Source organism: Urocitellus parryii, chromosome 7, assembly GCF_045843805.1.
Source record: "Urocitellus parryii isolate mUroPar1 chromosome 7, mUroPar1.hap1, whole genome shotgun sequence".
NCBI classification, from domain to species: Eukaryota; Metazoa; Chordata; class Mammalia; order Rodentia; family Sciuridae; genus Urocitellus; species Urocitellus parryii.
The window spans coordinates 120,374,169-120,397,565 of record NC_135537.1 but is presented as its reverse complement, the minus strand read 5'-3'; the positions used below and the strand labels follow the sequence as shown (position 1 = coordinate 120,397,565).

At 39.7% G+C, this 23,397-nt stretch overlaps 1 protein-coding gene across 9 annotated transcripts in view; it reads left to right on the top strand.

Annotated features, from left to right (window-relative positions):
* Prpsap2 (phosphoribosyl pyrophosphate synthetase associated protein 2) overlaps window positions 1-16,426 on the top strand; it is a 37,048-nt gene extending 20,622 nt beyond the window's left edge. For all 9 annotated transcript variants that reach the window (XM_077800696.1, XM_077800693.1, XM_077800697.1 and 6 more), the window contains 5 exons: window positions 1,613-1,668; window positions 9,099-9,247; window positions 12,233-12,303; window positions 14,588-14,734; window positions 15,741-16,426. In XM_077800696.1, the coding sequence (XP_077656822.1) occupies window positions 1,613-1,668; window positions 9,099-9,247; window positions 12,233-12,303; window positions 14,588-14,734; window positions 15,741-15,899 (582 nt within the window). In that variant the 3' untranslated portion in view covers window positions 15,900-16,426. The remainder of the gene's footprint in view (window positions 1-1,612; window positions 1,669-9,098; window positions 9,248-12,232; window positions 12,304-14,587; window positions 14,735-15,740) is intronic.
* Window positions 16,427-23,397: the final 6,971 nt, after the last annotated feature.

The following is a 23,397-nucleotide window of genomic DNA, read 5'->3' as shown; positions in this document are numbered from 1 at the left end:
ATACATGAGATCATTTCAAATGAATTCCAAAAAAATAAAGAAGTGCCCAAGTGAAAATATGTTTTTCTGCCTTCCTTCCTGAGAGCACGGGAAGAGCTAGGCTTTCCTGTGGATGCACTGATCCATGTGCTCGTGACAGATGCACCTGTGTATCCTTATGTGAATCAATTTTTTGTTCATTTACAAAGTTTCTCATATGGTAGGCATCATACAGTGTGTTAGGTGTTATTACTGCTGATATTAAAACCGACTGGTATAATTGTGAGAACAAGAAAACACTGGAAGCCAGGCACAGTGGTACACGCTATAATCCTAGCAACATGGGGGACAAAGATAGGAGGATCACAAATTCTTGACAAGCTTGGGCAACTTAGACCCTGTCTTAAAAATGAAAAGGTCTGGAAATAACTCAATGGTAAAGCTCCTCTGGGTTCAATCTCCAGTACTACCAAAAAAGAAAAGAAAAGAAAAGAAAGGAAAGGGAAACAATGGGAAGAACATAATTTGAAAATATTGCTAAGTTGAAGTTAGAAACAAACTGCAACTTATTTTCAAAACAGATTATAAACTGGGCACAGGTGTAATCCCAGCGGCTTGAGAGGCTGAGGCAGGAGGATCTCAAGTTCAAAGCCAACCTTAGTAACAGTGAGGCTTTAAACAATTCAGTAAGACCCTGTCTCTAAATTAAATACAAAATAGGTTTGGGGATGTGGCTCAGTGGTGGAGAGCCCCTGAGTTCAATCCCTGGTACAAAAATTTAAAAAAATTTTTTTTAAATTTATCTTATGTGCACTTAGACCTTGAAAATGGGTACTCTAATCATCACTACATCACTAGCACATATTACATCAGTTTTCAACATTAAAAAGATTTCAGGTAGGGTACCATAGCACATGCCTGTAATTCCAACAGTTTGGGAGACCGAGGCAGGAAGATTGCATGAAGATGATGTTTGATGAGACAAGGTCAACCTTGAGCAACAAGTCTCACACTTGCTTCAGAATAAAAAATAGAAAAAAGGGCTGGGGACATAGCTCAGTGGTGAAGTTCCCATGAGTTTAGTCCCTCAGGAACCCCACCATAAGTGGGGTTGATACTTTAATTGGTTTTGTTAGTTTGCTTTTGGTTTTAGGCTCTTTTTAAAATAGTACAGGGCTGATTTTCCTTTCCAAAATTGGTTCATTCGGCAGGTAGTGACTACAATATGTTTAATAGTCATCTCTGGACCACAGTAATTATTTGACAGTTAACTTTGATTTGAATTGAGTGACTATCCTACTTGTACTGTGAAACTGCATGTAATTGGGAATCATGAGAGGATTTTCTGTTGACTTTATAGAAGCCTCTTTATATCAGTTATTTGTTGGTGTAAATATGTGAGCTAATCACTGATTATCCTATTTTTCTCTTAAAAGGAATCTCTGAGTCTCACACCTTAGTAGGTAGGCATTCCTTTAGTTTCCAAAAAAGACTTTGTTTTGAACTTCTCTTTTTGCAAAACTTCCAAGGAATCAGAGGACAGTTTGAGTCTTTAGGAACCTTCTTTTTCACTGACTGTCAGCGTGACCTCTTAGAGACATGGTGGTAATCCCCAACCTCTTGTCTATCACAGATCCCAGATTACAGGAATGCAGTCATCGTGGCCAAGTCTCCAGCCTCGGCCAAGAGGTAGGTGGGACCTCATACCTGTCCTTGGTTCGGCTTCTGAGGATGGTTCTGATCAACTCCCAGGAGTTCCCAACCAGATGTCAGTAGTACCCCTAGAAACTCTTCTTTCTCTTCCATGTACTGATTTTAAGATTATCCTGCCAACTCAGTTTCTCCACCTCACCCCACCCATCCCAGCCTGTGACTGCCAGTCATATTTCTTGAGCAAAGCCATCCAGGTCTGGGGAATACTAATTAGCACCTCCTTCCCTTCTAGATGGGCAAGCACTTATGGGTCTTTAAGTCTGCCACTTAAAATATTGGTGAATATACCTTGTGGTTGTTTGCTGCCTCTTATTCAAAGAACTAAGTGATTTATTAACAGAACTGTATCCAGTTGAGAGGCCACTTATTTGCACATGTTAAAAGGTAACATTTTAAGAAACAAACACCCTGAGCTATACAGAGTGGGCAGCCCGGAGTCTGTACTGAGTTATGTTTAGCCTGCAATAAGTGCTGAGTCAGGGATATAGTACTTAAAATTGGATTTTGGATGACAGAATTTCATGTGGCATTATTTTCTAGAGAAGCCAGTCCATTGGAGAGGGAAAGAACAAAAGCACAGGTAGGAATAAAGGCTTTTTTCCTTTAAAAAAAAAAAAAAAAAAAAGGTCTTCTAAAATGATTTTCCAATTGAATATCTTATCTCTGTGGATCTATTGAGTCCTGTGGCGTGATAGAAGACATAAAGTACCTCCACACTGGGCCCAGGTGCTGTTAATATTAAAGAATGAGTGTGGTTCTTAGTAAGCCATGATTTCATAAACCTTACAGATAAGTTGTTTGATATTATCAATTAAGCCTGACAGTTTATACTTAGTATATTTAAAAAAGAAATAAATTGGTGTTGGGCCAAAATGATTATGAGAACCCATTCTATGGCCTACCTCCTAACCATATCCAGGCCTGTGTCACCACCCCACGTACCTTCTGTAAGCTTTATCATTGGGTCTTTTCTTGTCCATTTGATTAAGTTGTAGGAAATCTTGATGCATTTCGGAATATAAACATTTCAAACAGCTTTTCTAAACATTTGTTTAAAGTCTGATTTTTATTTATTTTTCTTTGATTTTCATGCTTCTGAGAAACACATGATATATAATTGTCCCTTGCTATCTGCAGGCGATTAGTTCCAGGACACCCCTTTGATACCAAAATCCACAGATGCTCAAGTTCCTTATGTGAAATGGCATAGTATTTGAATATGACCTATGCTACATCCTCCTGTATTCTTTAAATTATGTCTGAATTACATATGGTTAAAACTTAATACAATGTAAATTCTATGTAAATAGTTAAAATAAATGACAAGAAAAAGTCTACATGTTCAGTACAGATGCATTTTTTTTTCCTCAAATGTTTTCAGTCCTTGATTGAGTCCATGGATGTGGATGTAGAACCTGTGGATACAGAGGGCGGACAGTAACCATTTTGAAGGTTACAGTTTGCTAGCATTTGATGCATTTACATGTTGTGCAACCACCACCTGCCTCCAATTATAAAACATTTTCATCATCCCACGAAAACACCTTGTGCCCATTACACAATTATTCCCTGCCCGTACTTCCCTCCATCTCTGCCTGTTTCAATTTGCCTGTTCTGAATATTTCATAAATGGAATCTCAGTGCGTGGCCCTCTGTGACTGGCTTGTTTGACTCAGCATCTGTCCTCAAGGCTTGTCCATGTGGCCTATGTCAGTGTTGCAGGCCTGATTTCCTTCATGGTATTCACAAGTCTGGGAGAGTTCCTGCTAAATGCTTTTCTGCCAAGCATCTGGTGGCTGCTGGGGACAGCAGCTATCAGTTCAGTTGAGGTCAAAACAGCTTTTTAATTTAATAGTTGTTTTTTGTTTGTTTTTTGGTGCTGGGGATAGAACCCAGGGCTTCCAGCATGCTAAGCACACACCCTACCACTAACTCCCAGTCACAGATTATTTTTTTTAAACTCCTAAAATTATTTTTTAATATCTTTTCTAGTTCTTTGCTGACACCTATTACTTTGCATAGGCTTTCTGATTTTTCCATTGCTTTCAAGCATGTCATAATTATTCCTTGTCGTGTTTGTGTGTGTGTGTGTGTGTATGTGGTGCTGGGGATTGAATCCAGGGCCTTGTGCATGGGAGGCAAGAATTCTACCAATTGAGCTATACCCCAGCCCCTGTCATATTCTTTTGATGGAAGCTTTAAGTTGTCATCATATAATTCTAGCCTGTCTGTCCTCTTGGTGTTAGCATGTGTTAATTGGCTGATTTCATTCATGTAGAGATTTTCCTGACTTCTGGTGTGAGTGATTTTCTTTTAGAACCTGGATATTTGCATCTGTCTTTATGTCTGGATCTTTTGTAAAACCTGATTTTTTGCTGATCTCTTATTGACTCTGGCAGAGAAAATGGTGGGGGAGGTTATGGGACTTGTTACTGGGTTGAGGAGAGAAGTTGAGGTTTCCCACCTGACCAGACAGATTGGGAAGGCCATTCTCCGCTGCTGAATGGGGATGGAAGTTCAGGTTTTGCTGTCCACAGACACTGGCAGGCTGGGCACTCATTACCCTGAGGGGGATGCCAATCCCTTCATGAACTTCTCCTAAGCCAGAGCACTGAGACACAGGCTGCAAGTTATTCTGTGGTGTTTGGCTAGAAGGAGGCCCTTCTTTTCCACAGGTGGTCTCACTCACCAGGCTGCCCTTTTCTTAGTCCTCTGGCTAAGTGGACTTTGGTTGGGGCTTCTATGGTCTTTTGTTTGAAAAGCCAGTCTTAAAAGTGAAGGAGGAGCTAATCTATGTGGTACCAAACTTTCCTGCAGAGGCTGCCATTGTATTTGACTGAAGTTTTTTTCTCTAAGAATTTATTTTAAAACTGGCTTGAATTTGTTTGTAGGAAGGGATTAGATGAATACTAAATATATTTGTTCTTTTTTTTTTTAAACATTGCTGGGGATTTAACCCAGAGCCTTGCATATATTAAGCAAGTGCTCCACCAGTTAGCCACATCCCCAGCCCCTGAATACTAAACCTTAAATTTTGGGATATTTAAAAATTTTTGGTAAATTTCTTCATTTGACTCACTTTTCCTAAATAGTTATTCTACACACACACATACACACACACACACACACTTTTATATTGATCATGTGGTACAGACCTGCTTCCATGAAGTCTTTATCATCCTTTTCTTAGAAATATAAATCAGATTCCTCATGGGTAGGACCAGACCAATTGATATTTACTTATATGCAGTTGAGATTTTTTTAATACCACGGAAAGGTTAAACTACATGTGCTATGGTAAAAATGTTATGCTTTCTACTGAAAGAAGCAAAATTTAACTTTATCTTGAAGTAGAATGATTTAAGCCTGAAGTTAATTCCTTGACTTAACACTGTAACCAAGCTTTCTTTAGTGCACATAGGAAACCTGACAGAGGTGAGATTTCTGTCCCTCTAGAGAACAGGATTTTGCATTTTCCAGGGCTTTGCTCTTCATGTGTTATGGAAATGACTTGGATGTGTCTTGTGTTGATAATACTGATGAGAATTTGGTATAATCTACATTTTTTCTTTTCTTTTTTAGCTATTCTTGTAAACTGTTAGATAAGAGCATGTTTTGAATTTTTGGTGTTGGAAAACCAAAACTGGGAGAACTCATTGTGTCCTTAGGACGTGAATATTTGCTGTGTACTAGGTTGTTGGGGTTGGAAGACAAAGTGAAACCCAGTATTATGCTCAGGAATCTGGCAAGTTGGGGAGGTGGACATGCTGTGGCTGGGGACCTAATGAAGCAGGGCACAAGGTAGTGAGGAGGAGGACATAGGTTAAGAGAAAAAATATAGAACATTATATGTCATAGTAAGACTAATTTTTTTAAGGAAAAATGGGGTTGGCTACATTGATATCAAACCAACTAGAGCAAAGAATATAGCTGGAAAAAGGGCTTAATTGTTCAAGAATTTGTGATAATCCTAAACATTATGAACTGGGAACATAGCCTCAAATGTATGAAGCCAACCTCAATAACTGCAAGGAGAAATTGATTTGTCCAAGATGATTATCAGCGATTCCATTTTTTCTCTGACAGTAGTAGATAAAACAAGTAGACAATCAGTGAGACTGCAGAGGACTTGAAAGATCCTGTCAACCAGGGGGCTCTACTCCACAGTTTAGAACACTCCATCCAGGGACGCAGAAGATCCATTCTTTTTGAGCACACATATATTACTAAGGCCAATATTCTGGGACATCCTTCAAATCAGTAATGATTTAAGACGTACAAAATAAGTTCTGTGGCCACACTGGAATTAAGAATAATTCTAATAATAGAAGTCTTGAGTATGTGGTAACTAACTCACTTCTGGATAACACATGGGTTGAAGAAGAAATCAAGAAGGAAATCAGAAAGTATTTAGAACTGAATGAAAATGAAAACACAGCACATCAAAATTTGTGATAAAAACTCTACTTAGGGAGAAATTTGTAGGACTAAACACTTGTAATAGAAAAGAAGATCTCAAATCAGTGATCTCAGATTCTACCTTAAGAGACTTTCTAGAAAAAGAAAAGCAAATAAAAAACAAGAGGGGCTTGGGATCTAGTTCAGTGGTAGCAAACTTGCTCGGCGTGCAAGACCCTGGTTTCCATCCTCAGCACCCAAGAAGAAGTAGTAGAGGGGAAAAAAACAAAGTAAGCATAAGAAAGAAAATAATAAAATTAAAGCACAAATCAGTAAAATAGAAAATAAACAGTAGAGAAAATCAATGAAACCTGAAAGCCAGTTCTTTGAGAGTAAAATTGATGAGATCTTATCCAGTCAGGAGCAAGAATAAAGATTTCCAGTACTGGGAATGAGAGATACCACAAACTACAGGTATTAAAAGGATAATAAGAGAATACTATATTAAATTTATTTCAGTAAATCTGCAACTTAGGTGAAATGGACAAATTGCTTGAAAGACAAACTACCAAAACCTTCTCAAGAAGAACCAGGTAACATGAAAACCTTTACAAAGAAAATTCCTTTTTTGCCTTTTTGGAGATGCAGCCCAGTAGACAGTTGCTCTGCCACTGAGATACACCCCCAGATCCCCAAAAGAGAAAATTCTGAGGCCCAGATTTCAGTGGTGAATTCTACCAATCACTTATGAAAGAAAGAATACTAATTCTACGTGAACTATTACAGAAGATGAAAGATTCCAGCTCATTCTTTGAGGCCATCATTACCCTGATAGGAAAACTAGACACAGACATACAAGAAAAGAAAACTACAGATTGATATCCTTATGACCATAGTTGTAAAAATCCTAAGCAACATTTTAGCAAATTGAATCCAACAATATATAAAAGGTCAGTGCATCCTAACCATTTGAAGTTCATCCCAGGAACATAAGGTTAGATTAACATTTTTAAAAATTCAATAAATGTAGTTCACCATGTTAACAAACTAAAAAAAATAAACTGCATCATTATCTTAGTAGACTCAAAAAGCTTTTGGCATAATTCAACTCTATTTGAATGAGATAATTAAGTTCTATTCCTGATGAAAACTTTTAAGAGAATCTGAAAAACTGACGGCCAGCATCACACTTACTACTGAAAGATTGATCAGTTTTCCCCTAAGATCAAGAATGAGGCAAGATGTCTATAGTTTGCTGTTACTCTTTTTTCTTTTCTTTTTTTTTTTTTTTTTTGAGGGGGTGGGGGGCAGTGGGCTAGGTAACAAGGGATTGAATCCAAGGACCTCACGTACACTAGGCAAGTACCATACTACTAAGCTACATCCCCACTTCCTAGGCAAATATATTTTTGGATATGACACCAAAAACTCAGTTCATGAGAGAAAAAAGTTGGTCATATCCTAGAGTATCCTAGTGTATCCTAGAGTGTATGTTAACATAAGCAAAAAGTTTTCATTTTAAAAAGCTATTCACCATAGTGTTATATTTCACGCAAAATAGGTGGTTTAGTGGAGGACAGAGCATGGTAAATTACGTTGGGTCAGTAGAGCTAATTATACCGACTAAAATCATCAAGACTGTCTGGAAACAAGGAAATCTACGGAATATCAGATTCCAGTAGACATTAAGAAAATGAAAGGAGAACGCACAGATTGGAAGAAATTGTTTGTAGAGCAAGTATCTGATAAAGAATTGCACCCAGAAATCAAAGAATTCTCAAGACTTTACAAGGGAACAAACAACCTATTAAAAAACTGGCAAGGGGTAAACAAATTCTTTAGCAAAAAATATATATGGATGGCAGGTAAGAACATGACAAGATGCTGAATGCCATTAGGAAAATCCAAATTAAATCAGCATGATGTACCACCACACATCTTTGGAATGGATTGTATTAAATGATTGGCCATATCAAGTATTGCTGAGGATGTGGAGGAATTGGAACTCTCAATACTGCTCATGGGAATGTAATATGGTATAACTACTTTGGAAAACAGGTTGGTCGTCTTTCAAAGAATTAAATATATTGTTACTGTGTGATCCAGCCATTCCTTTCTTAGGTATTACCTAAGAGAAATGAAAGTATATGTCTATACAGAGGTCTGTCCATGAATGTTCTTATCACCTTCATTTGCTAAAACAGCTGGAAGCAGCCCAAAATCTATCACAAAGTAAATGGTTAAGCTGCAATATATTCATACAGTGAAGTATTACTCGGCATTGAAAAGAAGGAGTGAACTCTTGATAAAGACAATTTAACATGAATCTCCAAAGCATTGTGTTAAGTGAAAGAAGTCAGACAACAGAATACATACTGCAGAATTCCACTTAAATTCTAGAAAAGGTTAAAGTATGGTGCTAGCAGATCATTGGTTGCCTGGGGCAGAGGAAAAATTTATTACAAAGAAACACAAGAGTATGCTCTACAGTGATGTAGATAGAGTTCATTGTCTTCAGTGTGCTAATGCTTCTATGGGCTTACACATACATCAACACTTATGAAATTGTGCACTTTAAACATGCAGTTTCTTATATCTCTATCATACTTCATAAATCTGTTTAAAAATTAATGCATAATACTTTGACAGTATTTGATATGCTATGTCTCATGTGGTTCTGAGAGGAAGGTAAGTAGCATGAGTAGTGACAGGAGAGGAGCTGAGGCTGAGAGGCTATCACCTAACATAATCAGGCTGTCTTAGATGATTGATTGCAGGAAAGACCAGGCTGCCACCTACCATTTGTGCCTATAGCCAGAGGGACACGTCTGTTATGGTCTCTCCATACTTAGTCCTGGGTTCAGATATTCTGGAGGTTATTTTATTCTCATTATTCCTTTGAAAACTGCATCTAACTTGTGTCCTCAGGATGCCCCCCCCCCACCAATACATTGGCAAAGAACAGGTGCTACATGAGTTTTGATTTTGCATCTAATGCTTTTCCTCAGGGCACAGTCTTTTGCTGAGCGCCTGCGCCTGGGAATCGCTGTAATTCATGGAGAAGCACAGGATGCTGAGTCAGACTTGGTTGATGGACGGCACTCCCCACCCATGGTCAGGAGTGTGGCTGCCATCCACCCCAGCTTGGAGATCCCCAGTAAGTGCTGCAGCATCTCTGTCACTTTCCCCTGATTGTATAGCTAACTGAATTGTGCTATTTGTTTGTTTGTTGTTTTTTAATGTGAACTTTTTGTTTTTTGGATTGGCATAAAAGCTGATTCATGCCTTTCCTGGCTGCACTATAATGATGCACTTTTGCAGGCCTGCATAGTAGAGCCCTCTAATAGCAGTTCATCCTGTCATTGCAAGGCCTAGGAAGATGTTCAAACTCTTTAGACTCCATGTGGTACTTTAGGAAATTTCATTCATTCATTCAGCAGTATATCCTAGAGTGTACTTTAATGAAAGTGAAAAGCTTATTATTTCATAAAAGTTATTCACCACAGTGTTATATTTTATGCAAAATTTTGGACATGTTTAATTGATCTAGCAGAGGATAGTAGGGCTTAATAAATTATGTTGTGTCAGTGTGGCTAATTATGCAGCCTGAAATAATCAATTCCACCTGGAAACAAGGAAATCTGAGCAATGTAAGTGAATAAGGCAACATACAAGATTGTGTATCGACCCATCTTAGCTCAGGCTGCTGTAACAAAATGAATCAGGAGGGATGCAGCCACGAGAGCACACCATTTCACCTTCAACCCCCACCCCACCCCTGGAATTTACAGCCACCTCATTGTAAAATACATGCATTCCATCCCATGGTGCCCAGTGTCCACTCCAGTTAAATCTTAGCTTAGTTTTGGCATTAAGTCCCAAGTCTCATGCAAAATCATCTTACTCACATATGAATGGGAGTCATCTGAAGCAAATTTCACTCCAGATGTGAACCTGCAAAGTTAAGCAGGTCATAGGTTTCCAAACTTAGTGGTGGGACAGACTTAAGCTGTACATTTCCCTTCAAAAAGAAGAAACAGACAAGAGAAGGAACAGGTCCCGACCAAGCCCAAAACCCAACAGGGTAAGCATCATTAAATCTTAAGTCTCCAGAACAATTGTTTCTGACTCCAAGTGCCACCTTCCTGACACACTGGGGCTGGATTGGGCCTGCAAGGCTCTGGGAGGCCCCACTCCCACATCCTTGCTGGGTGGCCGCCCATGGAGTGTTTCTCCCATGTCGCCCACTTCTCAGGCTCGAGCCGCATGCTGGTGGCTCTAGCAGTCTGGGGTCTCAGGGGCAGCCCTGCCCCCATGCCTCCACTGGGCATTGCCCTAGTATTGGCTCTCCATGGCAGCACCACCCCTGTGCCTCTTTTCTGTCTGGGCCCCAAGGCTCTCTGGGGCATCCTTGATACCTAGGTGGAGGCATCCACGCCTCATGGCACATACCCTCTACAGCCATGGAGATGTACTGCACAGAGATGCCCCCGTGGTTTACTGCCCATGGCATCCAGAGGAGCATCCTGAACTACAGCTAGGGCAGTCCAGCAGCACTGCTCCAGGATGTGGGCAGCAGAGCCTGTAAATCATCCTGCCCCAAGGCGCTTGAGTTCCATTGTGTCACTGTGTCACACTGTTCATTCATCATTTCATAGACACTTGAGTTGCTTCCACCTTTGGGAGAAAAGGCTGCCTTGTGCATTCATGTACAAGCTCCCATAGGCACATAAGCTTCCCTTGCTCTTGGTTTATGCTGAGGAATGGGACTGGTATTTGGTAATTCTGTGTTGAACTTTTGGGGGAATTCCCAGGGTACCATTAAAATGGTTGGGGTTAGGGTTAGCAATGCACAACGGTTTCAATATCTCTAATGCTTAGTGCTTATTTTCTGATTTTTTAAAATTATTATTATCACTGTTGTAGTCAGTGTGAAATAGCATCTTATTGTGATTTTGGTTTGCTTTTCCCTCATGACTAATGATGTTACATATCTTCATGTTTTTCAAGTATTTGTATCCTTTGTCTAATTTTTAATTGAGTTGTTACTCTTTTATTACTGAGTTATAAGAGTTTTTCATATATTTCAGATTCAAGACTCTTATCAGATGCGTAGTTTGCAAATATTTTCTCCCATTTTGTGGGTCATCTTATCTTTTCACCACACCCTCTCTCCCACCCACAGTATAGGGATTGAACCTAGGGAACCTCTAGCACTGACATCCCAATTCCTTTCCCTTTTTTTTCAAGACAGGGTATCACTACATTGCTTAGCTGACCTTGAACTTGTGATTCTCCTGCCTCCCAAGTAGCTGGGATTACAGGCCTGCATCACTGTGTCTGGCTCACTTCCTTGATGCACAAGAAGTTTTAATTTTGATGAAGTCCAATTTCTTGTTTCATTTGTTGCTTGTCCCACCAGTGCTGAGGATTTAACCCAGGGTCTTACGCATGCCAGGCAGGCACTCTGCCAACTGAGCTACATCCCCAGCACTTTTGCTTATCTTTTGACAGTATTGAATATTGTTTTCTTTAAAAATTCCTTTCAACCAGATTTTGTAGTTTCCAAAAGTTTTTCACCTGCTTGGTTGAATTTGTTCCTAGGTATTTTATTATTTTCAAAACTGGTGTAAATGAGATTCCTTCCTTAATTTCCATTCAGATTGTTCATTGCTAATAAATGGAAGAGACCCACTGATTTTTCCTTGTTATTCAGATTCTCTCCACCTTTGCTGAATTCACATATTGGTTTTGGTAGTTTTTTTGGTGGATTATTTGGAATTTTCTGTATGTAAGATTATATCATCTGCTAATGGCCAGAGGCTTACTTCTTCCTTTCTGATCTGGATTCCTCTTATTAGTCTCCTTCTTGCCAAGTTGCTCTGGCCGGCTCAGACAGTACAGTGCTGTTGGGCAGTGATGCGAGGAGGCTCCTTCTCTTGTTCTTACTCTTCAATGTCAAGAGTCTTCTACCTTAGAGTGTCCTGTGAGCTATAGGGTTTTCCCAGTTGTTCTTTATGAGATTAGGGAAGTTCCCTTTTCTTCCTAGTGTGTGGGGAGTTTTTTAATTATGACACATTAACTTCTTGAAGTCTTACTTTTTAATATAGAAACTTTGCTGTATGTGTTTTATTCTGACCAGTGCTGATTCCTAAAGAAAAGCCCCCGATCACAGTTGTTGGTGACGTTGGAGGAAGGATTGCCATCATTGTGGTATGGAGACCTCTTTTATTATTATTATTATTAATTGTAGTATGTACCATTGTTATGCTGTTGACTTATTAACTGTGCACATATATGTATGATGATACAGCCAGGTAAGTTAAGTACAAAACAAAGTTGATTATAACTGTTTTAAAACACACACTAGGAGCTGGGGATGTAGCTCAATGATAGAACACCTATTCAGCATGCAGGAAGCCCCGAGTTCCACTCACAGCATCACACACAAACACATACACCAAACAAAAACATATCATTTTACATATTATAAAACCAATGTACACAAAGGGTGTACTTACTGCCTGTGTGGATAGTTTTTAAAAGACTAGAAAGAACACCTGGGTACTCACTGCTCCACTTGAGAGAGCCGTGTAGCAAGGTGCCCTGGAATCCTGGCCTGGCCTTTCTCTAGCCTCTTTCTTCTCCCATTCTCAGGTTGTCACTAGCCTGAGAATCGTCAGTCCTTGTCCTTACTTATCTTTACAGTCTGCATAACAATTTCAATTTCCAAATAATATTTGAACATTCTTGTACCTGTTTCTGAGTACCCGTTTCATGTGTCAATTTCTAGGAGCCTGGGGTTGAGTTGATGAGCCTACTGCATGCACACTTGCAACTTTACTAGTGCTGCCCAGTATTTCCGAAGTGGTCGCAACAATTTTCCCAGCTCTACAAGGGGTGCCCCGTGTCTTTCTCAGTGCTTGGTGATTTTGTTTGTTCCTTTTTCAAATTAAAAATCTCGAGTACAGGGTAACAGCTCTCTGTTAATTTATTATTTAATTGACAAGAGCTATAATAAATTATTCTGAAGTAATTATAGAGTCATAGGAAGTAGGGGGAAAAAAGTTGCAGGGAGGTCGTTTGTGCTCCTGAACCAGCTTCCTCTGTCTTGCCGAATTATGATACAATAACACAACCTGAAATTAATAGTACCATGAGGCACACAGCTCATTTTATTTATTTCTGTGGTGCTGTGGGTCAAACACAACACCATTAGGTAGCACCACTTACATGTCCTGTGTGCACACACGCACGTGTGTGTGTGTGTGTGTGTGTGTGTGTGTGTGTGTGTGTGTAACCACCACTGCAGTCAAGGTACAGAGCTATTCCATCATCACAAAGCTCCTTGATGCCACCCCATCATGGTTGCACCTTCATCTTCTCCCATCTGATCCCTGACTCCTACCTAACACTGATCTGTCCCTGTCTCTATAATTCCTATTTCAAGAATGTCCTTTGCATGAAATGTATAATTTATAAACTTTTGAGATTGATTTTACTTTTATTAACATGATTCCTTTTCGATCCAAGTCATATTGTATGTTAATAATTTTTTCCTTTTTATTGCTAGGCAGTATTTCGTGATATGTAGGTATCATTGTTCAACTGCTTGTTGAAGGATATTTGAGCTGATTTTAGTTTTCAGGCATTATAAATAAAACTGTTTATGCACTTTCCTGTATGGGCTTCTGTGTGAACACAGTTTTAATTCTCTGGGTTAATGCCTACGGCTTTGCTGGTTTGCATGATGGTTGCCAGTTTAGTCTCACAAGATACTGTTTTACCAATAGAACTTTTAAGTTATATCTGTATTTTTTGATCATATTATTATCAGTCTACTTCTGAAAAGAGTAATACATGTAAAATAAATATGTGAATATTCATTTAACTCTAGACAATGCTTGATACCATAAAAGAACTCCAGGAACCTGTGGTCTATACATTAGAAAGCACTTAACAGGATGTCTTATTATTAAAAACAGCATTCATCATTTGTTTTTCCCATTGTAAAAGCTTATACAAAAAGCATATTTCTCATATGCTCAGTGAAGAAAATTTGGAAAATAAGGAAAAGTAGCAAGAAAAAAACTGAGGGATAGAGGCACAGTTCCATTACCTTGAATACCAGCTTGAGTAAAAAGCATCTTCAAACAATTTCCCTCTGAATTTAAAAAATCATCCAAGACACACCTCAAGCACCTGCACTGAAGAAAGGGTAAGGCTCTGGCCAGTCACATACAGGGATGGAAACAGCCCTGTTCCCAATGAGCCTAGGGTGTAGAGACTGCAGCCCTGGAAATAGTGCTGTTCAGGAGGCGGCTTGTGGTAGAGGCCTGGAGGGACATTGTGGGGGCCTGGTGACGTGACACCTGCATGTGTTAAAACTGAACACGGAAGATCTGTCACAGTACACTTAGGCAGCCCCTTTCCATTGGTTGTCTAGCCCACCCTTGCAAGTGTTCATATGCCCTTTGCTCCACCTGTGATTTGACAGGATGACATCATCGATGATGTCGACAGCTTTCTTGCTGCAGCAGAGACCCTGAAGGAAAGAGGTGCATATAAGATCTTCGTGATGGCGACTCATGGCTTGCTGTCTTCTGACGCCCCCCGGCTGATTGAAGAGTCTGCCATTGATGAGGTAATGGGCCCTGGTTAATGTGGGTGCACTTGCCCGGGCATTGGCATGTCCAAAATCTGAGGCACAGAGAGTTGGTACAAGAGAATGCTCATTTGTGCTAAAAATGGATTCAAACATGGGTTAAAGTTGCATTTCATTGACTATAAGCAGCTTGAATACCACTTTTTTAAAAAAATCACAGCTTTGTGACATAAAATTTTCATATCATAGAATTCATTCACTCAAAGTGTACAATCCAAATTTGTGTAATGATTACCACAGAAGTGAGATCATACAGTATGTCATCCCTTGAGTTTAGCTACTTTACTTAGCATAATATTTTCAAGGCTGAATAATATTCTGTGGTATGTGCTACATTTTGTTTCTCCATCAGTTGCTGGAAACTTGAGTTCAGTTTGTACTTTTTTACTATTATGAATGATACTGCTATGAACCTTGATGTATAAGTTTTTGTGTGGATGTGTTTTCAGCTCTCCTGGGTTTGTATTCCTCAGAGAGAGATTGCTAGTTTATAGGGTAACTTAATATGTAAACTTTTAAGGTGCTACTAGACAGGTTTCTAAAGCAGCTTAAGCAACTCAAGAGTCCTAACAGCAGTCAGTGAGGGGGCTCCAGTTTCTGCACATCCTCCCCAGCACTTGTTATCATCTGTGTTTTTAGCCATAACTATCCTAGTAAGTGTGAAGTTATCAAATATTAACCCAAGAGACACGGATAGCTTCACGTTGATTGGAAAGCTTATTGAAAGGAGGGGAGACCACCCCGCCCCCGTCCTGTTAAGTAGGACCTCACATATTTGAAAATGCATCACATTTTCAGATCAAGCCATGAAGCTGCTTAGCTTTTAGTTTTCGATTGTTTAGTGTTCTTTTCCTTTTCTGCAGTGCTGGGCATGGAACCCAAGGCTCATACTTGTCAAGCCCGCTCTCTTATCACTGAGCTACACCCCCAGCCCCAGAAGCTACTTGACTTTCTGATGCTCTTGGTTTTTCCTCTTGATTCTTAGGTGGTGGTAACCAATACAATTCCACATGAAATTCAGAAGCTTCAGTGTCCCAAGATCAAAACTGTGGATATCAGCATGATCCTCTCAGAAGCCATCCGTCGCATTCACAATGGAGAGTCTATGTCCTACCTTTTCAGAAACATAGGCTTAGATGACTAAAAGGCTGTCCTTTTTAAAACTCCCAAGGGCCAAACTGGAAGCACAGGCATGAATGCTGTGAGGACCCTTCTGGTTAGGGCTGGATGTACTTGACGGAACCCTGTGCTGCTGTTCCTCCCCCCTCCCCCCACCCCTCCCCATGGATTCCTGGGAAGACAGACAAAACTTTTTATGTCAGGTTGGATATTTGAGTTTTGGGAGCAATTTTTATAAAAGAAAACTATTCTCCTCTTAAATAAGTTAAAATGTGGTTGTTTTTAGTGTAACTATTAAAAAAAATCTTTGGAATAAGATTTTTAAGCCTACAAACAGCCTTTTTCCAAAGTTGCTTGAGCCAAGTGTCCAAAAATATTCAAATAATTTACTCTGATACCTGCAATTGAAAAGCCAAGAAGATTATACTGTTGACTCAAGTAAATGATGTTTTTAGAAATGCTTTTATAGACAAGCATATGGAATATGTGGTTGTATTTATTTTCTGCAACAAAAGAAGGAATAAAAATTTGTGTTTGTGTGTGTTTTTTAAAATTGTGTTTGGGCAGTTGTTCTATAACTGAAATAAAATGTAAGCAGAATATATGCGCTATGGATGCTGAAATGCTCATCAGCTTGTTAAGTTTTCTGCATAAACTTGCATAAAGTACAGTAGCCTCCTTGGAGGTAGGTAGCCTCTTAGCAGGGCAGTGCTCCCTATTCTGATGATTGATTGGAGACCCTGAAGTTATGATGTGAAGTCACTTGACTGAGGCAGGAGAAGTTTGAATCTCAGGATGAAATGTGATGGAGGGGGTATGAGCAGCCCTCTGTATCTGGCTTTCCTCCTTTACTAGAACATAACTATTCTTGCATCAGTATATGCCACTGCAGGCCCTGAGGGGTGACATGCTCTGAGATAGGGGAGCATAACAAATGGTGAATCATGGGAACTTTGTCTGTGTCAAGGGTCTACAGATTGTCTAATTTTAAAGTTTCAAGTTTAGAACTCCGACCTTCTCCCTTAGAGTATAGCAGACAGGTTTCTAAGGAATGCTGGGACCCCAGAGGTAGGCCAGTGGATGAGGATTTCCTTTAGGCTGCTCACTCAATGGCACTCCCAGCCAATCCAGGGAGGAAGCATAGACTTTCTTACAAGAAAGAGAAACCTTTTTTCTGCCTGTCTTACAATCTGGACTAAAATAGCAGTTGATTTAGCACAAAATTAAGATGAGCCACTGTTTTCCATAGTGAGGTTTCTCAGTGACCATCAGAAAGCAGTAACTCAGGTTTGCCAGAGCAAGCCTGGAATCCCATGTGTGCAGAGCACTGAAGACTTAGAAGCTGCCCTGAGCATGTGATGGTTACTCACCTCCTCCAACACCAAGTGGTGCCCACCATGCCATTTTAGTAAAAAAAAAAAAAAAAAGATGCAGTGGCTCATGCCGTAGTCCCAGCAGCTCAGGAAGTTGAGGCAGGAGGATTGAGAGTTCAAAGCCAGTCTTAGCAATTTAGTGAGACTGTCTCAAAAATAAAAAGGGCTGGGGATGTGACTCAGTGGTTAAGCGCCTCTGGGTTCTATCCCTGGTACCAACAAAAACAAAAAAAAAGAGCTTGGAAAATGGTGTTTCAACCCCCCCTAAGTTTTCAAATTCAGTGATAGAGCCATTAGCTTTGAAGAAGTGCCCTTGCCTTTATGAATATGTCCCTAGAAATTGAAAACCATGATGTTCACAAATAAATGGGATTTAAGAATACTACATTGGGATAATGGGAATATATCTCAATATTGTTAAAAGCTACCTATGCTAAGCTCAAGGCCAACATCATTCTAAATAGAGAAAATTGAAAGCATTCCCTCTAAAACCTAGAACAAGACAGGGATGCCCTCTTTCACCACTTCTATTTAACATAGTCCTTGAAACTCTAGCCAGAGCAATTAGACAAAATTAAAGGGTAAAGATGGGAAAGAAGAACTCAAAACTTTTTATCACTATTTGCTGATGACATGATTCTATACTTAGAGAATCCAAAAAATTCCACCAGAAAACTTCTAGAACTAATAAGTGAATTCAGCCAAGTTTCAGGATATAAAATCAATACACATAAATCAAATGCAATTCTATATATCAATAATGAATCCTCTGAAGGAAAGACTAGGAAAACTACCCCATTATAATAGCCTCAAAAAAAATTAGCCTCTTCAACAAATGGTGCTGGGAAAACTGGAAATCCATATGTAGCAAAATGTAATCAACAAAAGTGAAAGACCTCTACAATGAGAACTGTAGAACACTAAAGAAATTAAAGAAGACCTTAGAAGATAGAAAGATCTCCCTTGTTCTTGGATAGGCTGAATTAATATTGTCAAAATGACCATACTACCAAAAGCACTACACAGATTTAATGCGGTTCCAATCAAAATCCCAATGATGGGCTGGGGATGTGGCTCAAGTGGTAACCCACTTGCCTGGCATGCACGGGGCGCTGGATTCGATCCCCGGCACCACATAAAAAAATAAAGATATTGTGTCCACCGAAAAACTGAAAAATAAGTATTAAAAATTTTTCTCTCCCTTCCCTCCCCCTCTAAAAAAATTCCCAATGACATTCCTCATAGAAATAGAAAAAGCAATTATGAAATTCATCTGAAAAAATAAGAGACTCAGAATAGCCAAAGCAATCCTTAGCAAAAAGAGTGACACAGGTTCCTCACAATACCAGACCTTAAACTATGTATACTACATAGCAGTAGTAACAATAATAGCATGGTATTGGCACCAAAATAGACTATTATAGACAATGATACAGAATAGAGGACACAGAGACAAACCCACATAAATACAGTTATCTCATACTAGACAAAGGTGCCAAAAACATGTATTGGAGCCTCTTCAACAAATGGTGCTGGGAAAACTGGAAATCCATATGTAGCAAAAAAAATGAAATTAAACTCCACTCTCTCACCATGAACAAAACTTCACTCAAAGTGGATCAGAGGCCTAGGAATTAGACCAGAGACCCTGTGCCTAATAGAAGAAAAAGTAGGCCCAAATCTTCATCATGTTAGATTAGGCCCCTATTTCCTCATCGAGACTCCTAAAGGGCAAGAAATAAAATCAAGAATCAATAAATAGGATGGATTCAAACTAAAAAGCTGCTTCTCAGCAAAAGAAACAACCAGTAAGGTGAGGAGAGAGCCTACAGTATGGGAGCAAATTTTTACCACACACACATCAGATAGAGCACTAATCTCCAGGATATAGAAAGAACTCAAAAAAATTAACACTAAAAAAAAACCAAATCTGATCAATAAATGAGCTAAGGAACTGAATAGACACTTCTCAGAAGAATATATACAATCAATCAACAAATATATGAAAATATGTTCAACATCTCTAGCAATTAGAGAAATGCAAATCAAAACTATTTCATCTCACTTCAGTCAGAATGGCAGCTATTAAGAATACAAGCAAGAATAAGTGTTGGTGAGGCTGTGGGGAAAAAGGCCCACTCATACATTGCTGGTGGGACTGCAAATTTGTACAACCAATCTGGAAAGCAATATAGAGATTACTTAGAAAACTTGGAATAAAAACTATTTGACCCTGCTATCCCACTCCTCGGTGTATACCCAAAGGAATTAAAGATTGCATACTACAGTGACTCAGCCACATCATTGCGTATAGTAGCACAATTCACAATAGCTAAACTGTGAAACCAACCTAGAAGCCCTTCAGTAGATGAATGGATAAAGAAAATGTGATATATACACAATGGATTTTACTCAGCATTAAAAGAAAAGAAATCATGGCATTTGCAGGTAAATGTATGGAGTTGGAGAATATCATGCTAAGTGAACCAAAAACCAATGGCCGAATGTTTTCACTGATAAGTGGATGCTGATCCATAATGGGGGTGGTGGGGTAGCATGGGAGGAATGGAGAAATTTTGGATAGGGAAAAGGAGAGGGAGGAGTACGGAGGGGGAATGGGGGTAGGAAAGATGGTGGAATGAGATGGACATCATTACCCTAGATACATGTATGAAGACACAAATGGTGTGCCTGTACTTTGTGTACAACCAGAGAAATGAAAAACTGTGCCCCATTTGTGTACTGTGAATTGAAATGCATTCTGCTGTCATGTATAACAAATTAGATCAAATAAATTAATTGATTAATTTAGGGGGGAAAAAAAGAACAATACATTGACAGCCACTTTGACCACTGTGGCTCAAGTCATTAGTTTGTCATCCTCTCAATTAATCACACATAGAAAAAGAGCTTTGGAAACAGGTGTCACAACCAGTGAGCGGAGCCAGCCTGTCTCACCAGGGTAACTGAAATGGGCCCGAGAAGCTTCTGCAGTGAATGTCCCCTCTCCAGGTACCACCATGTTGGCTTTTCTTCACTTCTGCCCTGTGGATTCTGTCTCATCACTTTCTGTTACTTATGAATGAGAAGGAAGCTTTGAAACTAGCGACACCACTTTACAATTGGCCTTAGGAACTTCCATGTGGGAATTAAGCCCAGTGGCCCAGGCCCATCTACATTGTCTAGCAAGGCAAGCATGGGCCGTGCTCTAGATACCATTTGAGAAGAAGGGTGCTTTCAAACTCTTTCCAGTAGGTCTCCTCTCAGCTGTGTTCAATGGGGTGTTCTTCCACGTGTCCATGAAGAAAAGTCAGAATTTGCAGAATAGGGGCCGGGTTTTGTGATACATACCTGTAATTCCAGCAAGTCTGGAGGCAGAGGCAGGAGGATTGCAAGTTCAAGGCCAGCCTGGGCAACTTGGAGAGATTCTGACTAAAAAAAAAAAAAAAAAAAAGTGAAGCTATGGATGTCTCTCACTGCTCGAGCACCCCTGGGTTCAAGCCCCAGTACCTCAAAAAAAAATTGCAGAAGGGAAGTGAATGGAAAAAATACGTGTAATGAGAAAATTTGTCTCTGGATAATGAACTTGTGGGTTAAACTGGGATTTAGAAAGATGTGAAGATGAATACCCAAAGGAACTCATACCACATATGGGTCACCAAGGGTCATGGATAGATAAACACCAATTCAGCCATTACTATGTGCCAGGAGCATTCATCATTGGCCCTCACAATTTCTTTCATTACTGCTGAGGCCCCACCACTATGACCAATCAAGCTAGGACAGAGAATGAATTCCTGCTTCCCAGGCCAGTGCTTTCCCTTCATCTCAATCACATTGCCAATTTGTGATTCCAAAGCTAATATCTTTCCTTTGAATCCAACTGGCAGAACATGACACAGGAGAGCTGGGAGAGTGTTGAGAGCCATCCGTGGGTTGTGCTGCACATTGTAGCCTAGTGAGGGGACAGGTCTGGCACTGGGAACTTCCCGGGGCACCTCCACAGGGTGAGACCACCTGAAGCAGGTGAACTTCCCCCTCCCCTCTGCCAAAGATCCCACATAGCACCTGAGATGGGTGTGACCTGCCACGATGTCAATCAACCTGCTGACTGCAAAACATCTACCCTTGAAGCCTTATCCCTGCCTCTGATGCACCCCCTTAAATAACCACCAGAGCCGTGTTTCCTTTGTCTAGTTCCAGCTCTTTCCTGGACTGGATGTATCAGGGGCTCTGCTTTTGTAAATATATTTCTGGCTCTTTGTGTTTTGTTCTTCACTAATTATTTTAGACTTTAAGTTTTCAGGTGGCTTACACCTTCCTCAGCAGGAAGAAGAACCCCCCAATGAGAAAATGGCTGTTGCCCCCATTAGGAAAGCACCCTGGCAGTCATCTGCACCTGATGCTCAGTGACCCAACTATGCCCGTTTTGGGGTAGTTTCAGGATTGGCTGACTACTCTGATAACTAATAACAGAAGCAACCATTTATTAAGCACCATCACCCCTCAGGACATTACTCACTGTCCCTCACTGTCACAGCATCTGAAGTGGACATAAAAGGAAACTGGAGAGGCGAAGGACTTTTCCCACCAGTCAGGGTCAGGATTTGAATGTAGGCCTGAGATTCCAAAGCTAATATCTTTCCTTTGAATCCAAGGCCTCAACCAAACACCCCATGATGGTTGTGGCTCTGCACATTTATGAAAGTACTACTCCTTATGTTACTTACATAAACTAATACACATCGATGTCAAGGCCCATCAAAGCTGAAATTTGCATTGTTAACATGGGACCTTCACTGTTTCTACTTTAGAAATGTGCAGGCTCAGAGGCTTATAAATTCTCCCTTTTGTGCCTCCTGTATGCAATTTGACAAGTGGGTAATTAGTTATAACTATTGATATAAATTGAGGTGTATTCGGGTTCTCCAGGGAAACAATTAATAGGAGATTTTATGTACATAGAGAAAAACAGACAAAAAGTAGATTAGCAGAGAGAGCACTACCCATGTATTTTAAGGAAGATGTCTCAAGTTGGAGCTGACAAGTCCAAAACTTGCAGGTGCAAGTTCAAAACTCCAAGTGCAGCCTGGAGTCCAGGGGAAGAGCTGCTGTTGTAGTCTCAGGTCCAAAGGCAGAATTTATTCTTCCTGTGAAGGTCTTCAACTGATTGGGTATGACCTGCTCATGTTTTGAGGGGTAACCCACTTATTCAAAACCTACTGATTTAAATACTAATTCCATTTAAGAAGTACCTTCAGAGGCTGGGGATACATAGTCAGTGGCAGAGTGCTTGCCTAACATGTGCAAGGCCCTGGACTCATTCCCCGGTATCAAAAACAAAAAACAAAAAACAAAAACAAAAAAAAAACCTCAGAACATCTAGAGTGGTTTGACACAAAACCTGGATATACCATGGCCCTGCCAAATTTGGATATGAAATTGATCATCCCATTAGGACATTAATTATAATCCTCAGGGCAATCACTAAGAAAATAAATTTAAAACACAATAAGACAAAGAGGAAATCAAATGGTAGACCAGAAAATGTCAATAACACAAGGAAGTTGTGAAAGAATTAGGAACATAAAAAATATAAGACATGGAAAACAGAGTAAAATGTCAGAGGTAAGTGCCTCCTTATCAGTAATTACGCTAATATAATGGGTTGAACTTTCCAAATAAAAGACAGCATTTGGTGAAATGAATTTTTAAAAAGTGATCCGACTATATGCTGTTTACAAGAGTCTTGCTTGGTTTAGCTCCCAAGACACAAATAGGTTGAAAGTGAAAGTTTAGAAAAAGATACTGATGCAGGGCTGGGAATGTGGCTCAAGCGGTAGCGCGCTCGCCTGGCATGCGTGCGGCCCGGGTTCGATCCTCAGCACCACATACCAACAAAGATGTTGTGTCCGCCAATAACTAAAAAAAATAAATAAATATTAAAAAAAAAAAAAAAGAAAAAAAAGAAAAAGATACTGATGCAAAGAGTAACTATAGTCAACGTGGTTGCACAAATATCAGACAAAATGACCCTTAAGACAAATGTGGCTGCAAGAAATAATGACATTACATAATAATAAAGAGGGACAATCCATCAAGAAGATAGAATAATTATATGTGCATCTAAAAATAGAACCCCAAAATATA